At 37.3% G+C, this 26051-nt stretch overlaps 1 protein-coding gene across 1 annotated transcript; it reads right to left on the minus strand.

Moving 5' to 3' along the window:
- Window positions 1-570: 570 nt before the first annotated feature.
- On the minus strand, window positions 571-24999 carry itcha (itchy E3 ubiquitin protein ligase a). The gene is made up of 24 exons (XM_061726789.1): window positions 24880-24999; window positions 23138-23208; window positions 21824-21965; window positions 20947-21071; window positions 18193-18324; window positions 17685-17733; window positions 17332-17513; window positions 16184-16439; window positions 14331-14426; window positions 13924-14098; window positions 12958-13027; window positions 12488-12572; window positions 11415-11543; window positions 10913-10985; window positions 10662-10733; window positions 10482-10570; window positions 10094-10253; window positions 9554-9687; window positions 8707-8847; window positions 8211-8331; window positions 7031-7135; window positions 4707-4803; window positions 4544-4616; window positions 571-3666 (listed from the first exon to the last, which is right to left on the minus strand). The coding sequence occupies exons 2-24, from the start codon at window positions 23160-23162 to the stop codon at window positions 3567-3569; spliced, it is 2631 nt and encodes an 876-aa protein (XP_061582773.1). The 5' UTR covers window positions 23163-23208; window positions 24880-24999; the 3' UTR covers window positions 571-3566.
- Between the last annotated feature and the right edge of the window lie 1052 nt (window positions 25000-26051).

The raw sequence follows: 26051 nt of genomic DNA on the forward strand, positions 1-26051 counted from the left end.
TATCGTTTATTTGGTCTGAGTTCATGTTGCCCTGAACATGTATCTGACTTTGAGCTGCTGTAACACCCGGATTTCCCCTCTGGGGATCAATAAAGGCCTATCTTATCTAAGGATTATACATCAATACTGGGTTTTCAGCTGGTGACATAACAGCCAAAAGATTATAGGAACTAAAATGCCAAACTGCACAAGTCAAAACTTCTCGTGCTGTAAGAGCACAATATGCAAATTCTTTTTTATTTTATGTTTGATTAGAGAAGTGACCAGTCGGCCAACCAGATCTCAACCACTCGGTTGTGAAGCCACATATTTTTGAGTCTTTTTTTAAACTACTGGTACTTCTCAGTTGCTGCACCTTTATATTTCTTGCTTGTGCATTAATTCTGTACAATCTGAGGTTTAAACTGCACCATTTTCCATTAAATAAACCTGAGAAGTTTAAAATTTTCCTCGACTTGGAGGAAAATTCAGGAGCAATGTTGGGTCCTGGGGAAAAAAAAAAAAAAAAAAAAAAAAAGCTCAATTTTATCCAGGACATTTTGCGGCTAAATTATTAACAGACGTGAAATCATCAGTCAAAGCATTTCATTATTTTATTTTCTTCATCAATCCAGTTTATTGATACATGAAACTCATCCTCCTAATAAATAATAATTACCCATTGACTTTGTTTCATCAAAAAGTCAAGAGCTTAAAAAAAAAAAGTGATTAGACTATGAACATTGAATTACAATGTAATCAGTACAACTAAAATACACTTTTTGCATATTTCCATATATTCATCTGCTCCATGACCTGGAACGCAGTGGTAGTAAAGAGACAAGTGGTTAGTTCAATCAGCTGGAGTGTCCATGTGCTGCTGTTGTAGCCTGTTAAAATATCAAATGGTCAACAATTTTTCATACTAATCTCTACATTACTGTGCATACCAGTAGCCACACAATGAGTTCTTAGTTGTGCTTGAACTGAATTACTACGAGTAGGGGAACACATGTGAGATCACGTTTTTGGACACTGGACAGTTGAGGACAGAGCATGAAATGGCACAGTATTTGACAGTGCACCGACTCGGCGAAGGAGAGATTCAGTCAGTGAGAACAACCAGAAACCCCTGATGAAGAATCAATATTGACATTATAAAAATGACAAGATCACATGGTTTATTCATGAGTGAAATTTAAGACTGCTATGTAAAAATAGAAAAGAAAAGGGAACTTAAAGGAAACTTGCTTGTGCAGGAAACATGTTGCATTCAAATCAAATACACACCCCAACACACACACACGCACACACACATACACACTAATCACAATTTAAAGCTTGGAGAGTTGTGTAATTCACCATTCCACATGACAAATTTAGATCTGCTTAAGCAATGAGGGGCCTCCAGAAGCACACTGAAAGAATTCAAATCCATCCCAGTTAACCTGTTAACCCTTTCAGATTCTCATCATCATAATAAAAATTAAAAAAAAAAGTTGTTTCTGCCTGCCATTTGTTGTGCCAGTAAACTGTATTTGTTATTGTATTGTTGTTTGTAGTCTGCGTCACCAAAGAGCAAAGCACAGTGTGGAATGCCCACACAAGGGATTTTTCAAGGAGCTACTGCTAACCTCCAAAAATCTCATTTCCCTCCCACGGTGGCTACTTAACAGATCTTTTATACATAATGGGACACTGGATTATTAAAAAGCATCTTGTCACAATTCTTAACTTTTAGTGCAGAAAATAAACGAAGCAAGACTTAAGACAACTGATCTATCAACACTGAATTCAGGGGAATCAGTGATCAGCTTTTGAACTTGTTGAAATTCTGGATCTAAAGCTGAGAAAGCAGAGCTACCCTTCACATTTACATTCTGTACAATAATGTCAAGTATCAATGTTGACTAACTCAATGGTGACGACGACTGAAAAGTTTACAGCTCGTATATCCTGGAGACTTTTAAAACTGCCCTCAAAAGGCTTAGATGAGGGCAATAAGCTCCTTCCTTAAGTGACTAAAAGTAAAAAGTAAAATATTCAAATATAAAGGGAATTTTTGGAAAATGTCTACGTGAAGAATCTAAGAGGTGCACCCTCTAAAGTGGCCCGTGGTATTCTTTTACTATAAATCTCACTCCTTCCCTGCAACTCAATGGGGTCCCCTCTGTTTGGATGATGGATATATAATGACATAAAACTTTTAAAAATACTTTGTAAGTGTATTTACAAGGCCTGCATCAGTGACATCAAAGATTTAACTATTAGAAGTCTAAAGTCAACATCCTCATAACTTATCTTGGATATTCAGTGGCCTTCAACACAAGTAAACTAAGACAACTACGTAGCCATTTTTAAGTTGCAGTGGACTGAATTTAACACTATAAAAAAGGACTATAATTTTGCTTTAGACAACCAGTTAAAAACTGGCTACCATTCAGTGGGAATACATGAGCATTCAACAATTCATGATTTCTGAAATTGAACACCCCAATCCATCCCACGTCATGAGTATCAGCCTGTAATAATAATAACACTAATGATAATTAAAAAAAAAAAAAAACAACCTTTACAGTTTCTGTCTTCCTGACTGATAATGAAATGAGTATTCGTGCTCTATGTGAACATATTTACAGCAGCATCTTATTACGGGGGAGGGATTTTACTCAAATCAAATGACAGTGATAGGAGTCTCTTCAAATACACTTTAAAGAACTTCAATGTTTTCTTTGTCATATTGAAATTTAAATCAAAAGGTAAACTGACCTTTAATACCTTACTTCTAGAAACTGATCAAACAAATCGTGTGACTTTTTTGGCAAAAAAAAAGGGGTTTCTACAAAACTATTGCACATAAAAATAGCCTCTCTTGAAAACATTCACAACATTACCACTCATAACCGTGTGCAAACTAGTTTGCTTGTAACTCATTGTGATAATAATAATAATAAAAAAAAAAAAGAAACAAGCTTTTGCCAAAATTAGAGAAAGTTTACCATTGGATTATCACATTTATCGGAGTTAATTAAAACACTGCATTTGTGCTACAGGAGTCAGAACAGTTAACTATTAGAAATAAAATAGACATTACTTAATCCTGCAATTAACAGAAAGATTAAAACATCAATGACTCAAAAAGCACAAAGAAATATGATGTTGCTTTAAAAAAAAAATGAACATATTTCTCTGCTCCGGCACTGTTTTGGTTCACAGATTCAACAAGGAGGCTCTTAACAGATGACTAATGCACGCAATCACAGTTGCACGTCAAGAAACTCCGCTTGCTCAACATACAGCGAGTGCAGACACGTCAAAGTGAGAAAGGCATCGCTTTCGTCTCCAATGCCAGATGGAGGGCACAATAGGGAGGAATAGGTCGCACAAAAGGTGACAGGGTGTGGAGAATTGTGCAAAATTTATCAATGGTTAACCAGGTTTGAATTTGTCTATAAATATGCTTTTGCAACAAGCAATTATCAACCAGACCGTAAGCATCTCCAAGCCGCAGGTAGAATTGAGTGGGCGGGACTCGCTCAAGCCCTCCGCTGCTTTATTCCGTACAAAAAGGTTGAGCTCGGGCTGGACTATTCCTGCCCAAATCCTTCCGTCTCCTCTATGGCGAACAGGAGTTTCTCCTTCAGCTGCTCGTAGCTCTTGTAGGGAGGGAGGTCCAGGCGATTAAAGCTAAACAGAAACCAGACAGACACAGGATTTAACCTTCAAAGATTCCTGTAGGACTTCATATTTAACCTTTGTTTTATGGAGGTTGTTATATTACACAAGTGCCAAAAAAAAAGACCAAGTCACTATGAATTTATGTTTTTAATCTTAAGAAAATGATTAAGGATTAGGGCCAAAGTAAAAGAAAATAATATAAAAAAGGTAGCTGTTAGATTTAAGAAAAAAAAATCATCACAATTTAGATTTTACTTTTTTATTCTGACTTTATATTACTGTGGCACTAATCCTTTTCCCTAACTATAACAATGCAAATTATCAGATTTATGACATACAACTAATTTGATACACCCTATAATAAAATTAAACTTAGTCAAAGTGTCAGTCAATTTAAAAGTAAGTACAGAAAAGCAGTCTTTGAAATGTTTAAAAGGGAAGAGGAGATAAATGGATGTAAAGAAATGAAATGATTGAGGGGAAGAGGGGTTTAAGGGAGTAACTCTGTGTTATAGTTGTCTTTGTTATATGTGTGTTGGCGGAGGATGGAAATTAATAAGCTTTGCTTCTGCCATCCCCTTTTCAAACAGTGTTTGTTTTGTTATAGTGTCTGTTGTTGGTATTGCTGTTTGTTCTGTTCAATGGTGTCCTGTAACTTTCTGTTCTTGTTTTTTGTAGTACGAGAGTTGTGGTTTTGTTGGTTTGAAATAAATGATTTATTGATTGTAATTAAATCATAAAACTTCAAATAGCAATTCCCAGACTAAAAGCAAAGGGAAGATTAACCAGTCTGTTCATGAGAGTTTAAACAGAACATCCGTTTGGATCAATGTGCCAAATGTCTGAAGCTGCAGGGCTTGTACGGAGGTAGAAGAGCAGGTCTTACCATGTGTGGCTTCGTGGAAGCCAGTTTTCTTTGCCCACTTTCTCAATGCAAAACTTCTGCAGGCCATTGCTGCCTACAATCATCAGGTAGAAAGAAAACTTAGAAAGAGGTTCGGCTACCACAGACAGCACTACTGGAAAGTGTGTGTCAAATCGTTTCATACCCATCAGATCAGCAAAGCCACTGACAGGAAGACGACAGGTTCCCGTGACAAACTGCAGGAGTCTCATCCTCTTCTCGTTGTCCATCTCCTTCACAAACTGCCAACAGGTCATGTTGAGTTATTAACAGAGAGTAGAGAATTGATCACGACCTTCTAGCTGGGAGGCGGCTGCACTACCAGCTGCGCCACCGTTGCCCCTTGCTGTTCCACCCATCCATTATCTACACGTTTATTCCTATTCAGAGTCATGGGGATCTGCTGGAGCAGATACCGGCTCTCTTTGGTGGAAATGCAAGCGTACAACCTGCTCACGTGTTGTTGTTTGTCTGTATTTCCCCTTTTCCACCAAACGGGTTCCAGGGCTGGTTCTGGGCCAGTAATTAGTTTGCAACAGGGCTTTCTGTTTACACTGAAGAACTGGCATCAGGCCAGAAAAAACAGTTCCAAGGAAGCACCAACGCTTTGCTGGGCTAGAGGAAAGACCTGCTCACACAGGCGGAGGGGGCGGGGTTGTTAAGACCAACGGCAATAGCAAGACTGTGAGACGGCGCCATTTTTAAATAAGCGCTGTGCGCTGAAGACCTGTCGATGATTACAAGATATTGGATCTGCCGTTTTCTGATCCCAATGAAGAAGCAGCTGTGCAATCGCCAGGTATTCCATAGTTGTTGTTGCTTCGATTTTCGCGCCAATGACTGCGTTTACATGCACTCAATAACCCTTTTAAAACCCGAATATTGGCAATAACCCGGTTTTGCACGGCCATGTAAACAGCAATAACCCCTTTGAATAACCCAAATTTGCTCATATTCGGGTTTTTAAAAACCCGAATATGACCCCTGGGTTACTCCTTTTAAAACTGAATATTCGGTCGTGTAAACGCCAAACGGAAAATCCCGATCAAACGGAACAAGAATTTGTTTTCTGCGCATGCTCTGTTCACAAGGAATCCTGGTCTTTTGAGTCCAGGAAGTTCTTATAAACACGGGGAAACGCAAGACCAGGCCACACTTTTGGAGTGAAGAGGAGACGAATCACTTCATAAATGTAATGAAAGATATGAACATGTGTGCATTTGTAGACGGTAGAAAGTACCGGGGATAGCGAGATTTACAAAAAGGTGAGCGAAAAGTTGCGCGAAGCAGCATTTGTTTTGAATTTGGATACAGGAAGAAGAAGCGGAAATTACGGAATTGCGTCATCACGTTCTCCGCGCGTCGCTGGTTTGATCGAGATATCCCGAATGATTAATTACCATCTATACAGGGATAACCCTGTTAGCTCACGCATGTAAACGGAATATTCCGAATGTTTCAGTAACTGGAATATTAGCAATAACCCGAATTTTGACTGCATGTAAAAGTATCAGTGTAAACACAGGGAAATACTAACTGATGTTTACAGTGACGTAATGACGCTCCTATGGAAAAGCAAACTGGTTGTCAGCGTGAACCGACACCGGCTGCAAACCAACCCTGGAACCAGTTTGGTGGAAAAGGGGTAAAAACTCAAACTCACTCCTATGAGCAATTTAGAATAACCAATTCATCGGAAACACTGGGAGAACATGGAAACGGCACACAGAAACGCCCTTGCTGGGGTTCGTAGGAAGACAACCCTCGCTGTGAGGCACCAGCGTGAATCATGAGCCGTTATGTTGTTGTCGACTCCACCTTTTCCAGAACAATAAACAAAGACATTAGGACGCTCTTCTGGCCCCGTTTCAGTTTGAACATTTGGTATTTTCATCTTAGTTTATAGAGAGTTGCAACATGGGCTGTTCCCTGACACCCTGACTAGGCCTCATTAGTCACCACGGGCTCCTCCACATCTGCATCTCATTACCAACCACCACTTCCACCAGCAGCAAAATGGAAAACATGTTTGTTTTGTTGTTGTTGTTGTTGTTTTCCCCCCACTATAATTCAATTCTTGTAGTGATTTCAGTAAATGCAGTCCTGTCCACCCTAGTTATTTGTAAGAAACTCTGGTTTTCACTTTTTTCGATACTGTTCTTCCTCTGTGCTCGCCAACAAGGCAACAAATCCTCCCAAGCAGTTACGAGTGGGAGAGAGAAACAGCCTGGTACTTGAATGATTGTGGCATGTGTTAATAAATGAAATGGTGCTACAACACTCGTCTGGACAGTGCTGAATTCTGTTTAAAATCGCTGTTTTCAAATGAAAACAAATCAGCTTGGATTCAGTCTAACGCATCGGCAGCTGTCATTTGATCTAAAACAGGGGGCTATTTAATTTCAGTCTACAAATACAAACATACGTGTTGATTATAATTACATTATTTTCCGTGTTGTCAGTACAAACCTGCCAGAACCACAGGATCTGCTTGCTGCTTCGGGTGTAATGTCTGTAGATTGTGCTTCTTTGCCAGTCCACCAGGTCGATCTCCTGCATCCCACAGAGCATCACCTGGACATATCAAAGAAGCACAGGAGGTTATTCATATCAGACTTATATTCATCGTTTAGTTTTTTTTATTGTACCTCCATGGCATCTTGCAAAATTAAGGGTTTTCAAAGATCCATTGTTTCAAGAAAGTGATGCAAACATGCACAGCAGGAACATCCCATGATGCGAGATGGCAAAATGAGGGGACACAAAAAGAAAACTCAAATCGAAAAAAAAGATGGCTCACACTAGGGCTGGGCGATATATCGAGATTTTAATATATATCGATATATTTTCAAAGGCGATATGGTACGAGACAATATCGTTTATGTCGATTTAAAAAAAAAAGAAATAAATAATAATAATTTTTTTTTTATGATTTTGATATAGCTTATTTTGTGATTTTGTGAATGTTTTATTTGAGATTTGCACAAATGTTTTGTTATTTGCACAACTGTCAACCTCAGTGGAAAAGTCTGCCTGTTACTGTCTACATTGTATTAATTGCACAGTGTATTTTAATTTAATTGTTATGTAGGAAAGGGATATTTGTTTTATTTTATTCAAGAAGCATTTTTATTCTATATATGCAGGCAGTTTATTTTTATTTCATTTGTTTTATACATTTTGATATTGTGCAGACCTCTGTTAATAAAGGTACCCTTTGTGACATTTGGCACGAGGCTTTGTATTAAAACTGACTGTTTTTTTAAGGGTTTGCCTCAGAAAAAAATGAAGCTAACAGAGATGCTATGCTATAATGCTTTGGGGGAAACCCCAATTATGGCACAGAAAAAATATCGATATATATCGAGTATCGCCATTTAGCTAGAAAATATCGAGATATGACTTTTGGTCCATATCGCCCAGCCCTAGCTCACACACAGTAAAAAAAGTTGTTTTTTTTCCCCTCAATGCATATGCAAGTACCGGTACATCATTTTTTCGTGTAGTTTGGCCTACTGTATGTTGCAAAGACACGATTAAGGCATTTTGTTTTTACCTAATATTACACAGCCTCAGTGCTGGCCCGAAGATTAAATTCTCCTGTTTTGTAACTGTTATACAGATGAAAAAAAATCTAGTACATATTTACCTCCAGTTCCTTAGCGTCAAAGTACTGAAGGTACTGTTGGGGAAGAACTTCATTGAAGCCCTCAAAGAACGCCTGAGTCTGCTCCTCCACACCCCTGGAGAGCCTCCACTCTGCCACCAACCTGAACACAGAAATGAAGAGCATCCTATTACATCATCAGTCCATCATAATGAAAGAATAATACGTTGTACCTGTTTAAAAATGAGGAAGATCACTTTGAAATAAAAAGCACAATACTTTCTCTCAAACGTACTAATATTCTGCATTAATTAACCTCTCAATGCCATCATGAAGATGTTATTCAATGCACTTCATTCAATCAATACCAGTTTCTTTGTTAACTCTACACTAGAGTCAGCATCTGATTTTGGAAAGTTATTTTAGTTAAACCGGCTACACAAGTCAGCTTTCATGAGAGGTGTTGTGTTTGTTTTTGTTACAAAGTTAGAGCAAAACACAGAAACATCACGAGAGGCATCAGAGGACGCGGCTGTACCTGATATATTCCTCCTTATTCTCCTCAGTCACTTGGATGTTTCCTCCATCGGGTTTTAGTTCATGGTGGGTGACCTCGCCCAAGATCTCTTTGTCAACTGAGAAGAACATCTCCAGACTAACCTCCTCTATGTTATTGTCCCTAAAAGACAAAAATAGCCACCGTCATTATTGATGAAATTGTAATAACAGATTCACCAAGGCTTCACAGTGCAACATCTCAAACACTTCTAGCATGCATACAAGTTTGTTTTAAGTTTCATGTGCTCAATAAAAAAATAATTAAATTCTCTTCAGGGATTAGTTTTAAATGATTTAATTCAACTGAATTAAATTAAATTGAACTGAATTGCAGACTCAAACATATCCCCATCACTGACAACCTAAGGCCCATGCAAATAAAAAGAAAAAAAGATTTATGTGCAAGGATTCTTTGGTTAAAACCTTTTACTTTAGTCAGCCACATATGGATTAAATGCATGACTGATTAAACATTTTGCTCTATATGGAAAATACTTCTCACCCTTCATGCTCCTACAAAACTAAGATTACAATGAGAAGATAAAATCAAACTTATAAGCAGTAAAGTACAGGCTCCACACCTGAACAGAAACTGATGCACAAAAATGACTAATTTGTCCTCACATACTGTATGAATTGCATGCAAAATAAAAAAAACATGCAAATTAATAATAGTTAAATGTTAGCATATATTTAAATCCTAAGTATGCCATAACTATTCAAGCATTTAAGCTTCTCTAAATGACACATATTGCCTACACCACCTTAGTTCATTCAATAAACAAAAAGCACCCAGCTTTAGACTGAGATGTCCATGAGCTACCTACTTGATCCAAATGAGGGAATTATAAAATTCTGGATCTATGGACTCCAGATCTTTAAGTGCCAGGGGTTTGTTGAGTATACGTTTGTAGAAGGGCAGCGAGAACCCTGTATCGATGAACTTTCCATGGAACAGGGCCTTGAAAAAAAGTGATAAAAATGCTTCAGGAAACACCAAAAAATAGACACAATACAGTTAAAATATTAGTCTAATACAGTGTTTAAAAAGGGAAATACCAATACACTATATCAATATAAAACAAATAAATTTAGTAAGTTATAGCTATAAGGTTAGGTCATTTCTATGTTTTTTTAGTTTTGTCAAATGTAATTTTAAAGATCAAATTCTAACAATTAAACTATAATTTATAATTTATAATAAATTATAAATAATAATTAATAATAATATAATAATAATAATATAATAATAATTTATATAATCATAAATATAGCATAGAAGTTATTATTCATTTCTCCACACAATCACTTTCAATCACGCAGTCTAACAAAGGCAAGTTTTGCTCAAAGACCAATAGGAGAGTTACCATGGCAATGAACCGCCCAATGAACTTGAAGTACTTGAGGTGATCAGGGTTGATGTAAGAAGCCGGGTTGATCTGAAGACAATAGTTGTCTTTGCCAGCGTACTCAAACAAACAGTACATGGGATTAAGGACTTCATGAGACAGCAAGAAGAACCATTCCCTGAAAATAGAAACAAAGAGAACAGAACAAGCACAGCGGTCATTCTGGCTGACCAAGGTGAACACAAACATCAACGACCAGGATATTAATAAGAAATCACAAGTTGTTATTTATACAACAAGATTTTTATCATAGGTATTATCTAAAAATCCACACCCTAGAATATGACACACCTGACTAGTCAGACAACAGGCAAGGACTGCAAAGAAACATTTAAAATCAACATACCTTGCTACACCACCGTAGTCCAAACCTTCTTCTCCTGGAAAAATTACCCATAATCTCCGTCTTAAGTCTTGAGGATGGAAACTCATGATCTTTAAATACAAACCAAGAATTTAAATCAATCACACAACATAAACACTATTCACCTTGTTAAAGTACCGTACTGGACAAAAATGTCATTACCTGCTGAAATGAATCTTCAAACAAGGTTTTCCTGGTGACGTTTATCTTAATATGTTGTGGCATTGATAATTGCTACGAGGGAAAAGCACATGAATAACATTTAAATATTTAGCTTTCAAACTTAAGTGCTTGTTCAGCTGAAAGCACTTTATCTTTTACATTTGAAGTATTATAACATATGTGAATAAAGTACCACAGAACTGGCAGATACAGCAATAGCTTGCTATTAGTAGGATGTCAAAACCACATACCTGACACCAGAACCTGAAGTATTGCACTTTGGCTTTGAAATCCCTGACATACGTTATTTGTGGCCCATTCTCACTGTGGAAAAGACCAAATAAATTATTGTCTTAATCAAACTTCTAGGGAAAAAAAAAAAAAAAAAAAGAAGAAGAAGAAGAAGAAGAGCATTTAAGTATTTTGCATGTGGTGTGCTTGCCTTATCTTCAAAACATCAATGAAAATGAGTGTGATGATTTGATGCTACACCAAAACACTGATCTGATTTAAGTACAATTAGGAACATTAAAATCCACTTGTGAGGGACCGGAACAGTCACCCCACGATGGTGCACAGCCAAGAAGTAGGCAGGAGATAGTGTTTTAAAAGAGTACTTTCTGATTTATTTTCCAGTCAATCCAAACCAGGACAAGCCAACGTATAGATGTATAGATAGATGGATAGATTGATACTTTATTGATCCAGAGGGAAATTCATAATTTGATTTAACTTGAACATTTCAAAACTTACAGTGAGGATTTTCCAGTGCGAGGGTCAATGTATGTTGTCGTTCTCCTATTGTGGTCTACAAAATAAGGAATTCCATCCACCGTGAACCTCATCTCCCACCCTTCGGGCAGGGGCTTGTCATTTAGCAGCCTGAGCAAGACATTAATGTACATGAAACCATTATGATAACATTGGAACCTGGTTAGCATCAGAATAAAAGGTGATAACTTCTTTATCTAAATTTTAATTTGTATGTCCATCTATTTTCTAATTTAATTTAACTCATTTAACTCTAGAACAAAAAATGTCTTACAACTCACAAGAGAAATACATTGTCTAGAACCAAAGAATAAAAAAAACACCCTTAGAAAACAAAACATGTCTCTCTTTTCCTAACGGTGAACAATCGAAAGCTCTTTCCTTTGTGCATCCATAATTTCCTCATCAAGAGCACTTAGTTTCTTAATGGAGTAAGGGTTTAACAGTGCATTGTTACTTCTAGTTAGGTACTTTTGGCGCGGATAAAAGCAAAATAATTTTGCATTTAGTTCAGTTCGATAGTAGAACATCCTGGTTCCTTTCACATTAACTTTTCAACATGAATGAAACAAAAGACACACCAGAAGAAATCTGGAAATGGTCAAAACTAGATTGCACAGATTCATTCCCTTATTTCTGTTGTTTCAAAGGGGTCTGGGTCCATTTGTTTGTCAGCGTTTATTCTTGTTCACATGAACTATACCAGCAGGAGTTTCCTTAAATCAAATCAAGTGTGAACGTACCCTAACATAACTGCCTAATTCAAAATCTGTCACAGGAAAACTGAATCAAATTCAAATTCAAACTATAAATGCTCTTCTACTTAATACAGATCGATTGCTGACAATGTTTACTTACTGGAAACCTTTCATAAATTGGGGCAGACCCTGAGCAAGTTCTATATCAGACAGGATTATTTTCCTGGGTATAAAATAGGGGCCTAAAATGTGTACCACGCAACTTAAGGTCAGTTAAGACGGATTATTTTCACTCCACACTAAAAAATAAAATACCCATGTGACTAAATAATGGCAGAGGCACAGGAGTAGACTCACCCTTGTGTCCTCGGATCCTCCCACTGTGTCGACCGTGTTGGGTGATGAACAAAATAAACTCTGCCATTGGTGTCCGTTCTTTTCTCTGGAATAAAAACAGACCATATTTCACGTATATAACTACTATATGTTTTCAGCTATAGTCCCAACACAGATCCCTACTATTCCTTTATAAAACTTAAAGCAGCACAACGTAACTTTCAGCTTTTGTTGAGTTTGGCGTCTCCTTTGGACAAAAGCGGTAGTGCTTTACCAGTAGTGTGGAAGGGTTCCTACCATGCTCCTCAAAGTTACATAGTGCCAGTGAAGGCGATACAGACCCCTCAGACCATGACAGAGGTGTCATTAAACCTGTTGGAAGTTGATGTACCATCACAATGACTCTGGAAATATTATATTAAGGTGGAAAAGTTACGTAGTGTCGCTTTAAGCAAGAAGGCCCACACACACATCCTGTCAATGATATTTACCCCAACCATGAGGAAGAGGTCCCAGCGGGTCGAACTCTTTATTGGCTGTGGCTGCTAACTGGTCTTGAAACTGAGCCAAAGACAAAAACAAAACAAAAACAAAAAAAGTTAAAAAAAAAAAAAACCATTGTTATGCAATTCTACTTTATCAAAAAAAAAGTTAAATTAACTTTTAATTATATGTGCATCTATACTGGGTACCAGTATACAGAGGCTTTTCCACCATATGACAAAAACTAGCTTCTATACTAGTGGTCCTATCTGCTTAGACCAGGGGTCAGCAACCCGCGGCTCCAGAGCTGCATGCTCTTTAGCGCCGCCCTGGTGGCTCCCTGGAGCTTTTTCAAAAATGTTTGACCTTTTTTTCCTTCTATTTTTCCTTTTTTTCCCTTTTAATCTCGAAATTTCGACTTTTTTCTCAACATTTCGACTTTCTTCTGAACATTGTACTTCAACATTAATCTCAACATTTCGACTTTTTTCCTCAACATTTCAACTCTTTTCTCAACATTTCGACTTTTTACTCGACATTTCGACTTTTTTATCGAAGTGCATAATGAAAAAAAAATGTTCCTCCTCTAAAATATTATTTTTATTTTTCTCCTGCCTGGCTCTAATACTCTTCCATAAATTTGCGTAACAAAAAAAGTCATATGGAAAGACATTAGCAGCTACAATTGCAGCCGAGGACCCAGTTATAACTAATAAAAACATGCAGCATGTGTTGTCTTCATTCTAAGGCTTACACAAGACTTCTAATTTTTTGCGGCTCCAGACATATTTGTTTTTTGTGTTTTTGGTCCAATATGGCTCTTTCAACATTTTAGGTTGCCGACCCCCGGCTTAGACGAACCGAGGTTGATCTACCTGCAACGTACTGCTGGCGGTACACTGAAAGTGTCTCATACAATCCCACGTAAAAGAAACTGTCCTGTTTATTCAGGTAAATAATAAGACGGCTCTCACCCCGTAAATGAACCTCTGGTTAAACTGCTGCATTGCACCCTGGAGTTGGCTACGCTGGCTCTGCCATTCCTGATAATTGCGCACCGACTCCTGTGTGGGTCTCTGCCACGTTGTAGTTCGTGTTATGTGGTCAACGTAATAGACTCTACCCATCGGGTCCACTCTTCGCTCCCATCTGCAGATAAAAACACGTAAAGAGAAGACAGAGCTGAGTGGATGATGTATGCTATACCAATGTGGACACCTGGCAAACTAGTTTTACTTGAGCATCGTCAATCACCTTCAATAAAAAGAAAGAAAAAGTAAGCGATACACCAGTCTCTGTCAATCAGGTAATGTGACTGTAATAAAAGCCCAAGTCAACAGAATATATGTTGTATAAAAGTTAAATGAGGTTTTTCTGGTACCCTGTAGGCAGAGGCTCAGGTCTGTCCCAGGTCGTCCTTTTCTCAATATGGTCCACATAATATACCCGTCCATTCTGGTCCACTCTTTGCTCCCACCTAAGAAAAACAGTGTAAATGATAATATAATAATTATAATAATATATATATTTTTATAGGAACCTTTCACAACACTCAAGGACACCTTACAGAGAACATAAATTATACAAAAAAACAAAAGCGCAACAGATTAAAACATTATCAAATGCCATCAAAATACTAATAAAAAAATACTGAACTAACAAAACAACAGGTTGTCATATCCCTATGGGATATGGCAGATCAAACAGGTGAGTAGAGATTTAGACCCCGTCCACACGTAGCCGGGTATCTGCTAAACCGAAGATATTTTCCTACGTTTGGACCTGTCATCCACATGAAAACGCAAATAAACGAATGTTTAAAAAAACTCTGGGCAAAGTGAAGATTTTTGAAAACTCCGTTTATGTAGATGTGTGTAGACAGAGACAACCGCAGTTTTGCGTTTTCGAACGTCACATTATGCGCCAAAACAACAACAAATCTGCTCTGACGTGCAACCTTTGTTTACTACAGAACTACAGATGATCCAGCATCTGTTCTCCAAGCTATTTATTAAATAAATGGTCTCTGCTCTTGACCACCGCTGCGTTGTAACTGCGTTACACCGACACAGAGCCTACGCCGTAGGGTACGCGGCGACACGCACCCTACGGCGTAGGGCTGCGTCGATAACGCGGCAGCTCCGTGACGACCGAGAGGGAGACGCGCCTGCCGGGGAAGCTGCGCCGCGGAAGCGCATCTTCCCTGGGAGCCGCAGATGATCTACAGGTTAGAATGCTTATGAATGTGGTCGAAAACGCAGATCTTCGGTTATGTGTGGAAGGGTTTTTTTTTTTAAAACGATGTAATGTGGATGCAAATTTTTTTATAAACAGAGGGGGGAAATATTCGTTTTTAAAAATACCCGGCTACGTGTGGACGGGGTCTTAAAGATGTGGAGACAGTCAATGGCCCGGAGGCCTTGAGGAGGAGAGTTCCAGAGTCTTTCCAGGGCGGCTGAATGCTCTTTACCCCATAGAGGACAAACAGGTAGGTGGAGTGGAGAAGAAGAATGCGGTGTGTAAGTTAGCCAAAGGTCTGAGAGGTATGAAGGATCTGGATTATGGAAGGCTTTGAAGGTGAGTAGCAGAAATTTAAAATCAATTTGAGAATAATCCGGGAACCAGTGAAGCTGCTTGAGGATGGGAGTGACGTGTTCTGAAGAAGTAGTTCTGGGGATGATACGATCAGCCAAAAGGGAGTTGTGTGGTTAACCAACAAGAATTACAGTAATGAATGCGAGATGTGACTAGGGCCTTAACCAGAACCCCAGAGCTGTTGGGTGTGAATCACGGAGACGGATCATGTTTCGTAGGTGGAAGTAAACGGACCGTGTAACATCATTAATGCGAGCAGTGAATCAGAGTGATGTCAAGGGTGACACCTAGACTCTAAACACGGAGGGAGGGAAGGAGTACTGTGCTGTCAATAGTCAGTGAAAAACTGTCAGTTTTAGTGAGATAGGATTTGATACCCATTAGAAGAATTTGTCTAATCACTGTTCAATTTGAGAAAGTTGTGCAAAAACCATGTTCTTATTTCCTGTAGGCAGTTGCAGAGGGAGGATATCGCGCAGATTCTCACAGATTGTTTTTTCCCCCCTTAGAAACTAACTTTTCCAGAATATTTACAAGAAAAATACTGAAAATATTGACAATTGGGTAATATCAGGGACCTGAATACAGGGACAAGGGGGAAGGATTGTGAAAGTTACGGTTTAATGAGTTGCTCTTTACCCTGGTGGTATGGGGCCGTTGATGGGAGCGATTCTGGGAGTTGCTGAAGCTGTTGTGGCAGCAGCACCTGGTTTGGGGCTGTGGTTTATGGCTGTGGTCTGTGGCTTGGGATTTGCCGTCTGTGATGAAACTGCAGTTGCCGTTCCTGCACCTGCCTCATCTGGCTGGTCTGAACACCCGCTTGCGGATGCCTGAGAGGAGCCATCAGAAGCTGGGGCTTCGCTCAACTCAGTAGGTGAAGAACTACTGGAAGAGCCTGGGAAGAGGAGAGAAGAGTTAAATCTGAATGAATTTAAGTTGTATATGTTTTTCAATCTATTCAGAAAACACAAAGCCAATGCAAATGTATTTTTGTGTTTGAAAGAAAATTAGAAGGTGAGGTAATTAACATTGACTGCGTTTACATGCATCAATAACCCTTTTAAAACCTGAATATTGGCAATAACCCAAATTTGCACGGCCATGTAAACACCAATAACCCCTTTGAATAACCCGAATTTGCTCATATTCCGGTTTTTAAAAACCCGAATATGATCCCTGGGTTACTCCTTTTAAAACCCGAATATTTGGTCATGTAAACGCCTAACGGAATATCCCCATCAAACGGAACAGGAATTTGTTTTCTGCGCAGGCTCTGTTTGCAAGGAATCAGGTCTTTTGAGTCCAGGAAGTTCTTCTAAACACGGCGAAACGCAAGACCACGCCACACTTTTGGAGTGAGGAGGAGACTAATCACTTCATAAATGTAATGAAGGTTATGAACATTTTGGCATTTGTAGACGGTAGAAAGTACGGGGATAGCGAGATTTACAAGAAGGTGAGCGAAAAGTTGCACGAAGCAGCATTTGTTTTGAATTTGGATACAGGAAGAAGAAGCGGAAATGACGCTAATTGCGTCATCACGTTCTCCGCGCGTCGCTGGTTTGATCGGGATATCCCGAATTATTACTTACCATGTAAACAGGGATAACCATGTTTGCTCACGCATGTAAACGGAATATTCTGAATGTTTCAGTAACCGGAATATTAGCAATAACCCAAATTTTGACTGGATGTAAACGTAGTCAATGTTTGATATGTGGTTTGTATTGTACGTCGACTAATATACGGGTTACTCGGAAATATTTAATGTTTGATGCTTTGCCTACTTGGCGAGGCTGCAGGTCTGTGAGGCTGTGGAGGGGGAGGCCTGGCCGGCCGGGGAGGTCGTGAAGAGTTGCAGCTCCCTGGAGATGGAGAGGAAGAGGAACTTGTGCCGTTGACAGTAAGGCTATTAGGTACAATGACCCACTCGTCAGAATCACTGGATGGAGATGTGTCCCGGCTCGATCTAAAAGTAGAAGTGCATTGACATTAATGAGCATTTTCCCAAAAACTGTGTACAAAATTAAACGAATATTTTTACAATAATGATACAAAATATACTTTTATTGCCCAGTCACAAATGCAATGACACTAGATTTAAATAAAAAATCTAAGTAAAAGTAAAAGTTTACAGCACCTGTTGCCTGTGTTGCCGTTTTGTTTTGCATTTCCGTTTGGCCGAGAAGCTGAGATGACAAAAAAAAGGTGATGCAAGTTTTTTTAATTTATAATTCATGATGCAACCACAAATGGAACCATGACATCATCATTTAGTTCATTGTTACGAAAGAAAAGTCATTGAACAACAGGTAGCAGATGTTTCAATTCAAATGCTTAAGGTTATTATAAGTAATATACATTTGACACATCTTTAAAACACAATTTTAAAGCAAATGTGGTAATAAACAGCCATTATATATGTATAAAATGTAAGCTGAAATGAGTATTTCAAGGTTGAACGATATACTGATAGTGCCCTCTGGTGGAGAAACGATGTAATGACAATTCTATTTAACCTATGTAGTGGCACACACACTAATGTGAATGCATGTCCAGCACAATTCACTTGATATAAAGAGGAATAAAGTCTCCACATTTCTGCTTTTTCTCCCATTCTTATTGCAGTTTTAAGTGTGTGGCCTTACCTTGTTCTCTCTCTGCCAGTGCAAAAACTTCTGGGTCTACCTGCATGCCATCCAGACAGACGGAAAGGTCACCCACAATATCCTTGGCATCTCTGTCAGAGCACAGCAGCAGTGTCTGCACCACCTCACACACTTAATAGGAAACAAAATGGGTTAGACAAAACTTTGTAACTTTTTAAGTTGTAAGACAATAAAAATCACAAGGAAACACCAAGACAGATAATCATATTGTTGATAATAATAATAATAATAATAATAATAATAATAATAGTAGATCTGATATATATGGAATTTTTCCGGACATTCAAAGACCCTTAACAAAACAGCAAAAGAGAAGAGTCTAAGTAAAATAATGTACAATGATAATTAAAACTTATTGGAACACCAGATTGAACAGGATGGTTTTGTGCAATGATTTAAAGCTTCGGAGAAAGTTGGAGTTCCTGATGTGAAGCGGAAGGGAATTCAACAGCGAAGGCCGTGTCCCTCAAGGTTCAGTGTTTGGTCCTGGTGACTGTTGTCAGAAGGGCTGACAACATTGGGCAAGGAATGGAGGTGCAAAAGGTTGTTGAGATAGGAGGGGGGGAATTTATTTAGGGCTTTGGATGAGGAGGAGGAGGAGGAGGTCTAACTGGATGTGCTCTTGGACAGGGAACCAGTGGAGGTGATGGAGGATGGGGCTGATGTGGTCTCTGGGGTTGAGTTAGCGGGAAGCTGAATTCTGTATGTATTGCAGTTTTAGTAGACTGCTCATAGGAAGTCCATATAGAAGGCCATTACAGTTATCGAGTCTGGAGCTTGGATGGATTAGATGATTATGTTTGAGTCCTGTAGATTTTGTTGGGTTAGAGTCCCTCGGGTTTGAGTCCTGTAAATTATATTTTGTTTTATTTCTATTGCTTATTTTGTTTAAACTTTAAATCATGCATTTATTTATGTTTTAATGTCTTTGTAAAGCACTTTTAATCACATTGTTGTTGAATTGTGCTATAGAAATAAACTCGCCTTGCCTTAAGCCCACTGACTTTCTCCTCCAACCCTTCAACCACAACCTGGACCAGTCTCCCACTCAAGAGCGACTTCCACTACTATGTATTACATTGAACAATTCTGATCAAGCAGGTCAAAAGAACTTCAATTTCCAAACTCATCACAGGAGAGCAAACACTCCTCTGAGATTATCTACATTTAACAGAGAAAAACACAAGAAGAAGACCATACATATGGATATCCAGGACCAGCAGAGGAAATACCTATCATACTGTATAGAGAGCTCACTCAACCAGTGGATGTTTAAACCATATCACTCCAGCTAGGGCTGGGCGATATATCGAGATTTTAATATATATCGATATATTTTCAAACACGATATGGTACGAGACAATATCGTTTATATCGATTTAAAAAAAAAAAATAATTTTTTTTTTTTTTACATTTTTTTTTTAATGATTTTGATATAGCTTATTTTGTGACAAATTGACTTGAATGTTTTATTTGAGATTTGCACAAATGTTTTGTTATTTGCACAACTGTCAACCTCAGTGGAAAAGTCTGCCTGTTACTGTCTACATTGTATTAATTGCACAGTGTATTTTAATGTAATTGTTATGCAGGAAAGGGATATTTGTTTTATTTTATTCAAGAAACATTTTTATTATATATATGCAGGCAGTTTATTTTTATTTCATTTGTTTTATACATTTTGATATTGTGCAGACCTCTGTTAATAAAGGAACCTGTGTGACATTTGGCACGAGGCTTTGTATTAAAACTGACTGTTTTTTTAAGGGTTTGCCTCAGAAAAAAATGAAGCTAACAGAGATGCTATGCTATAATGCTTTGGGGGAAACCCCAATTAAGGCACAGAAAAAATATCGAGATATATATCGAGTATCGCCATCTAGCTAGAAAATATCGAGATATGACTTTTGGTCCATATCGCCCAGCCCTAACTCCAGCTATTAATATTTGTTTATCTTGAAACCGAGGCAGTGGTCAAAGTTTTCACTTACCCAACAGCCTTCCATCTCATCCATAGACAGTTTCATAACCATTTACACCTTGAACCAAGTAACCAAACCATCTCACATACTGACCAAGTGAACCATATTTTACACAAATTTTTCTTAAATTAATACTTTATGGTATCATGGTATGCATCATGGTATCATTTGTAATATGATATTGTTCATATGAGACTGTATTTATTAACAACACGAGTACTTTCTTCTACTTTTAGTTACTGTACAGACACTTCGAGCACAGAGGAACTTAGAAGCACAGATGATGCCTGAAGAGATAAACAAGTATTATGCAAGTTTGTTAATCTTTCACATTCCCATAATAAACACACGCGGATATGCACTCTTAGATAATGAGTACAGTGTTGGCAGAGTGCGAAACATTTGCTACATACTGTATAACATTTGATTAACAAAGTACGACGAAATGAAAACTCTCAGTGAGATTACAAGACATACAATTTGCCTTTTTTATGTTATAAACCACGTAAGTTGTGCGGTAATAGTTGTCTTTTGAATAATTCCGCATTTTTTGTAGTAGTTAACCACAAGAGCCAATAACTATTAGTGCTACACTCAGTAACAAGTAAAAAATAACATCAAAGGTAACTTGTCTGAAATAGCTCTGTGCTATAACAAGTTCAAAGCACTTGGAAACTGATAGATCCTTTTTAAATACTAAAAATATTTGAGATAAAAACTTCTACTTGAAAGGATATTAATTTAAACTCACATTTAAGATCATTAGATTTAAGGGTCTGTTTAATCTCCAGAGTTGCCATCCCCAGCAGGATGTCTGCCTTTAGAGTCTGATGACTCCAAACACGAAAAATCAGCTTACTGACGGGAGTCACAATTCTGTAAGAGACACAAGACACTGTAAGAACCTGTGGGAGAAAATGGTTAGGATACACTAATAATCAAGGATTTGCTAGAACAAAATTGATAAATAATCTACATTCAACCCACAGCCCAACCATCCATACATCCATCCATACATCCATCCATTTTCTGTTGTTTAATCAGGACTGGATAATCAGGGCAACAAACTTCTCCCATTATGAAGTTTACTTTGTTGTTGTGGTACTTTTAACCCATCATATTTTCCATTTAAATGTTTTACTTCGAATCAATAACTTAACTCTCCCATAAACAATTGCTGTTTAGTGACCAAAATCTATTGTTTGTTAGCTTTTTTTCTATATCTGCTGTAACTGTCTTGGTAAGATATATTGTTTTCATACACCAAGGTTATTAAAAGTATTTTTACAACATTTTTCATTGAATGTAATGATTATGAGATACTATTTTATTAAATGTTTCACATATGTATAAAACTGACTCACGAAACTTTTATGACGATTTTATACAAGTGATACAGATGCTAAAGGATACTTTGTGTGCAAATCGGAGGTTCAGGTCTGCTGAAGCATTAAATTCACAAGTTTCCAAGTATTTAGACTAGCTACTTTAGTACAAATAATGTTAAACATGTTATAAATCTAAATGGAACTTTAATAATAGTTTATTGTCCACAGACATCATTTTATTTTTAATCTACTAATTTGACCACCATCCTCCTCTATAAAAAACACAATAATTGTACTTACACGGTGAGAGCCTGCTTCCATTTGGGACTGTATGTGTTGTTGCATTTCTCAGTCCTCTTTGACTGGCCGTCCACGGCCACCTCAACATATGGACTGGGGCCAAACCAGTTCTTTTTGTTCTCCTTCAGCTTGGCTGAGAGGACTAAAAAGAAGAAAAGACAAGGTATCACAATGTAATTGCAAGTACACATCTGAAGATATGAACAGAATTTGTCAAAAATTGTGGTTAAGATGTTATGACTACTTTTCAATCCTTGTTTTTTTATTATTTATTTATTTATTTTTTGATAGGAGATGTGTGTTGTGACTTCCCAGCGTGGAACTCAACATTTCAGTTCTTACTGACAACTCATCAGGCAGTTTTGACCACAAGAACTTGGATTTGTTTGGATAATTTTGTTAGTGATAAACTGAAAAATATACTTCAGTACTGCCCTCATGGGACTTTTCTGTAATGTGTAGGCACGTTTGTCATTGCCAAACCTAAATGAAGTGTGAATTGAAATATTGCATATGTTGAAATATGTTTTACGGTCATTCTAGGTCAAACTACAAAGCTCCTATGTGGAAACAGTTTATTTTATAAACCAAAAAAAGAGAGGGAAGCCCACTCAAAGATGAATGAATCTCTTAACCAGATATCTATTTAATTACAATTCTTGCAAGACAGCCTATACCAATTACATGTTTAGTTCTGTGGTTTTATTTTATTTAAGATAAGATAACAACATCACTTAAATATATTTGAATGTTTTTACATCAACACTTTATTATAGGCATAAAATTGTCTTCTGTCTTCTATTTTATATAGCTGGATTAAACGAATAGATGTGAAGGCGTCACAACAGTGTTTCCATCTTACTCTATCTTCTGCATCTTCCCATCACACAACTAACTACATATCCTCTTTGAGCACATTCAGAAATCTTTTCCATGATCTTCCCCCTTTTCTCCTGCCAGGCAGCTCAATCTCCAGCATCTTTCCACCAATGTATTCACTATTCCTCCTTTTTATGTGTCCTCCTAATCATCTAAATCTAGGCTCTCTTACTTTTCCTCTGAGACGTCTCATACTTGCACTGCATCTGATGTGGTTGATTTTAGTTTTATCCATCCTCATAATGCCAAAAGAAAATGTTGCTAATATAACTTACTACAATTACATCTAGAAAAATATATTTCCCAGAAAAGAATGTATGGAATGTAGGTTCAACAACTAAGGTCCAACAGTATGATTAACTTTGATGTGCTGTCATAATACTTGACTGTTGGACACAAGACGGTTTTCTTGATGTTTTGATAAGACATAATTACCTGTGACTTGCAATTGGGCCTTCATGGTTCATCCATAACACTTGATCCTTATTTGGCTACAAAGAGTCAACCTGCAATCAGTGACACCGGACATAAGCAAGGACAACCCATGCAGGTACTTAAACAGTGATTAGACTGCTAATTTTAGTGGAAGATGTAACCTGGATTTAATGTGATGGCCAACACTCATTGAGAAAGCAATCCACTTAAAAGAAAGGAGTTCTTTTAAATATCTAATATTTAAAATGCACATTAATTACACAAATTAAACATACATTTCATAATGACTACTCCTGCATACTATATACAGGACTGTCTCAGAAAATTAGAATATTGTGATAAAGTCCTTTATTTTCTGTAATGCAAAAATGTCATACATTCTGGATTCATTACAAATCAACTGAAATATTGCAAGCCTTTTATTATTTTAATATTACTGATCATGGCTTACAGCTTAAGAAAACTCAAATATCCTATCTCAAAAAATTAGAATATTCTGGGAATCTAAATCTTAAACTGTAAGCCATAATCAGCAATATTAAAATAATAAAAGGCTTGCAATATTTCAGTTGATTTGTAAATTGCATTACAGAAAATAAAGAACTTTATCACAATATTCTAATTTTCTGAGACAGTCCTGTAATCCAGTGGAAAAAGGATCACTACTCTACCTCTATCAAACTCATCTTACATAATGAAAAAGGCTATAAATAAATACAGTTTTAGAGTTAAACCACCACTCTGCTAGAGTTGACATTGCCCAGTAATTAGGTTTAATATCGGCTATTTATTTCTAGAAACCATCAATTGCCTTCCATAATAGAAAATCCCATGAACAACTCAATCTGCATTCATTAAGGTCTCAGACAGCGATATTTCTTGACATCAATTGATGATTTGAAATCTACAGGACTGTGTCAGAAAATTAGAATATTGTGTTGAAGTTCTTTATTTTCTGTAATGCAATTAAAAAAACAAAAATGTCATACATTCTGGATTCATTACAAATCAACTGAAATATTGCAAGCCTTATATTATTTTAATATTGCTGATTATGGTTTACAGTTTAAGATTAAGATTCCCAGAATATTCAAATTTTTTTAGATAGAATATTTGAGTTTTCTTAAGATGTAAGCCATGATCAGCAATATTAAAATAATAAAAGGCTTGCAATATTTCAGTTGATTTGTAATGAATCCAGAATGTATGACATTTTTGCATTACAGAAAATAAAGGACTTTATCACAATATTCTAATTTTCTGAGACAGTCCTGTAAGTGTGGTTGCCTTTGCTCTGCAAAAGTGTTTCAATATAAATGAATGAGGCTCCTGCAACATGATGACAACACGCAGCTTACTGATCATATCTGTCGTGATAGCGACGATTAGCAGGCGTTATATTTATATTTATCATAAGACCGACTGGCCAAAATGCACACAAGTCCGTATTATACATTATAGCAGATAAGTTTCCATCACCTGAAGTAACTTTGTTCGCCAATGTCCAGAATGACAACGAGCCTTAAGGCTGATTTATGGTCCCGCGTTACACCAAAAGGCGTACCAAGCGCGTCGCCGCGTGACCTACGCCGTAGGCTCTGCGTCGATTTAACGCAGAACCATAATTCAGGCTTTAGCTAACCACGTATCAACTCTCGCCCGTGATGCTACCAGCCTGGACGTGTGAGTAACTTCAACCCTTCAGAGGACTCCTGCCGTAAAGAGCAAGTCTCAATACTCACACCTGCACTGCACTGACGCCAAAAGGCCACGGGATCTTCGGCTTCAGTTGAAGAGCTGACAGTCAGAAATTAGCCATAAGCGCCGACAGACGTCCCCGCTGTAGCGAAGCAGTGCAGCTCTTCCGCTCTGGGATTTTCACAATAAAATAGTACAAAAAAACATTTTTAAAAATAAAATTTAAAAAGGAAACAAAACTCGGTAATATGAGCAGAGGTGGGTCGAGTAGCCAAAAATTGTACTCAAGTAAAAGTACTGTTACTTCAGAATAATATGACTCAAGTAGAAGTAAAAAGTAGTCATTCAAATAATTACTTGAGTAAAAGTAAAAAAGTACTTGGTGAAAAAACTACTGAAGTACTGAGTAACTGTTGAGTAACGTCTGATTTATTTTTTTTATCACAACCATTCAAACAGACAAAAGTACAAAATAATCATCTTCAGGCAAATTAAATCAATAAAATAATAAAAAAAAATAGCTTAAATTAAAATAATCTTAAAGTAAATTCAAGTACTTTAATAAATAATAAAATAATAACAGATTAAAAAAATAAATTAAGCACAAGTAGCACAAAATTTCAAGCCTTTGTACTTTTCTTTTTTAACCAGAACTAGAACAGGCCCATGAGCTCATATAAACTCTGTGTGTGTTTGAGTCTGTGTAAATGTGACAAAACATGCAAAAACAAACATTTTTCCCAAAGAATCACTCATGTCACGAGATTGACGCATACACGGATAAAAGGGATAAAAGAAAAGTAACAGCTCAATGTAGCCTAATGTAGCGGAGTAAGAGTAACAGTTTCTCGTTCACAAATCTACTCAAATAAAAGTAAAAAGTATAGTGATTCAAAACTACTCCTAAAAGTACAAAATTTCCCAAAACTTACTCAAGTAAATGTAACGGAGTAAATGTAACTCGTTATACCCACCTCTGCAAGAGATAGATGATGATCTGTTTTCATGAAATGTGTCTGATTATGAAATGGATACAGCACAAAGTGCTCTTTTCTAACAACTTCACGTTCTTATTATTACAGCTTATGAGAAACCCAAAAACTAAATTTGTCTTTTTTTCCCGTAACGTCACAGCGCTGCTTAACTCATTTGCAAGTCCATATTGGAAAAAAAAACAGTATTGTGTTGCAGTACAAGTAGACTGTTATTTTGAAGG

This window comes from Cololabis saira, chromosome 8 (assembly GCF_033807715.1).
Source record: "Cololabis saira isolate AMF1-May2022 chromosome 8, fColSai1.1, whole genome shotgun sequence".
NCBI classification, from domain to species: Eukaryota; Metazoa; Chordata; class Actinopteri; order Beloniformes; family Belonidae; genus Cololabis; species Cololabis saira.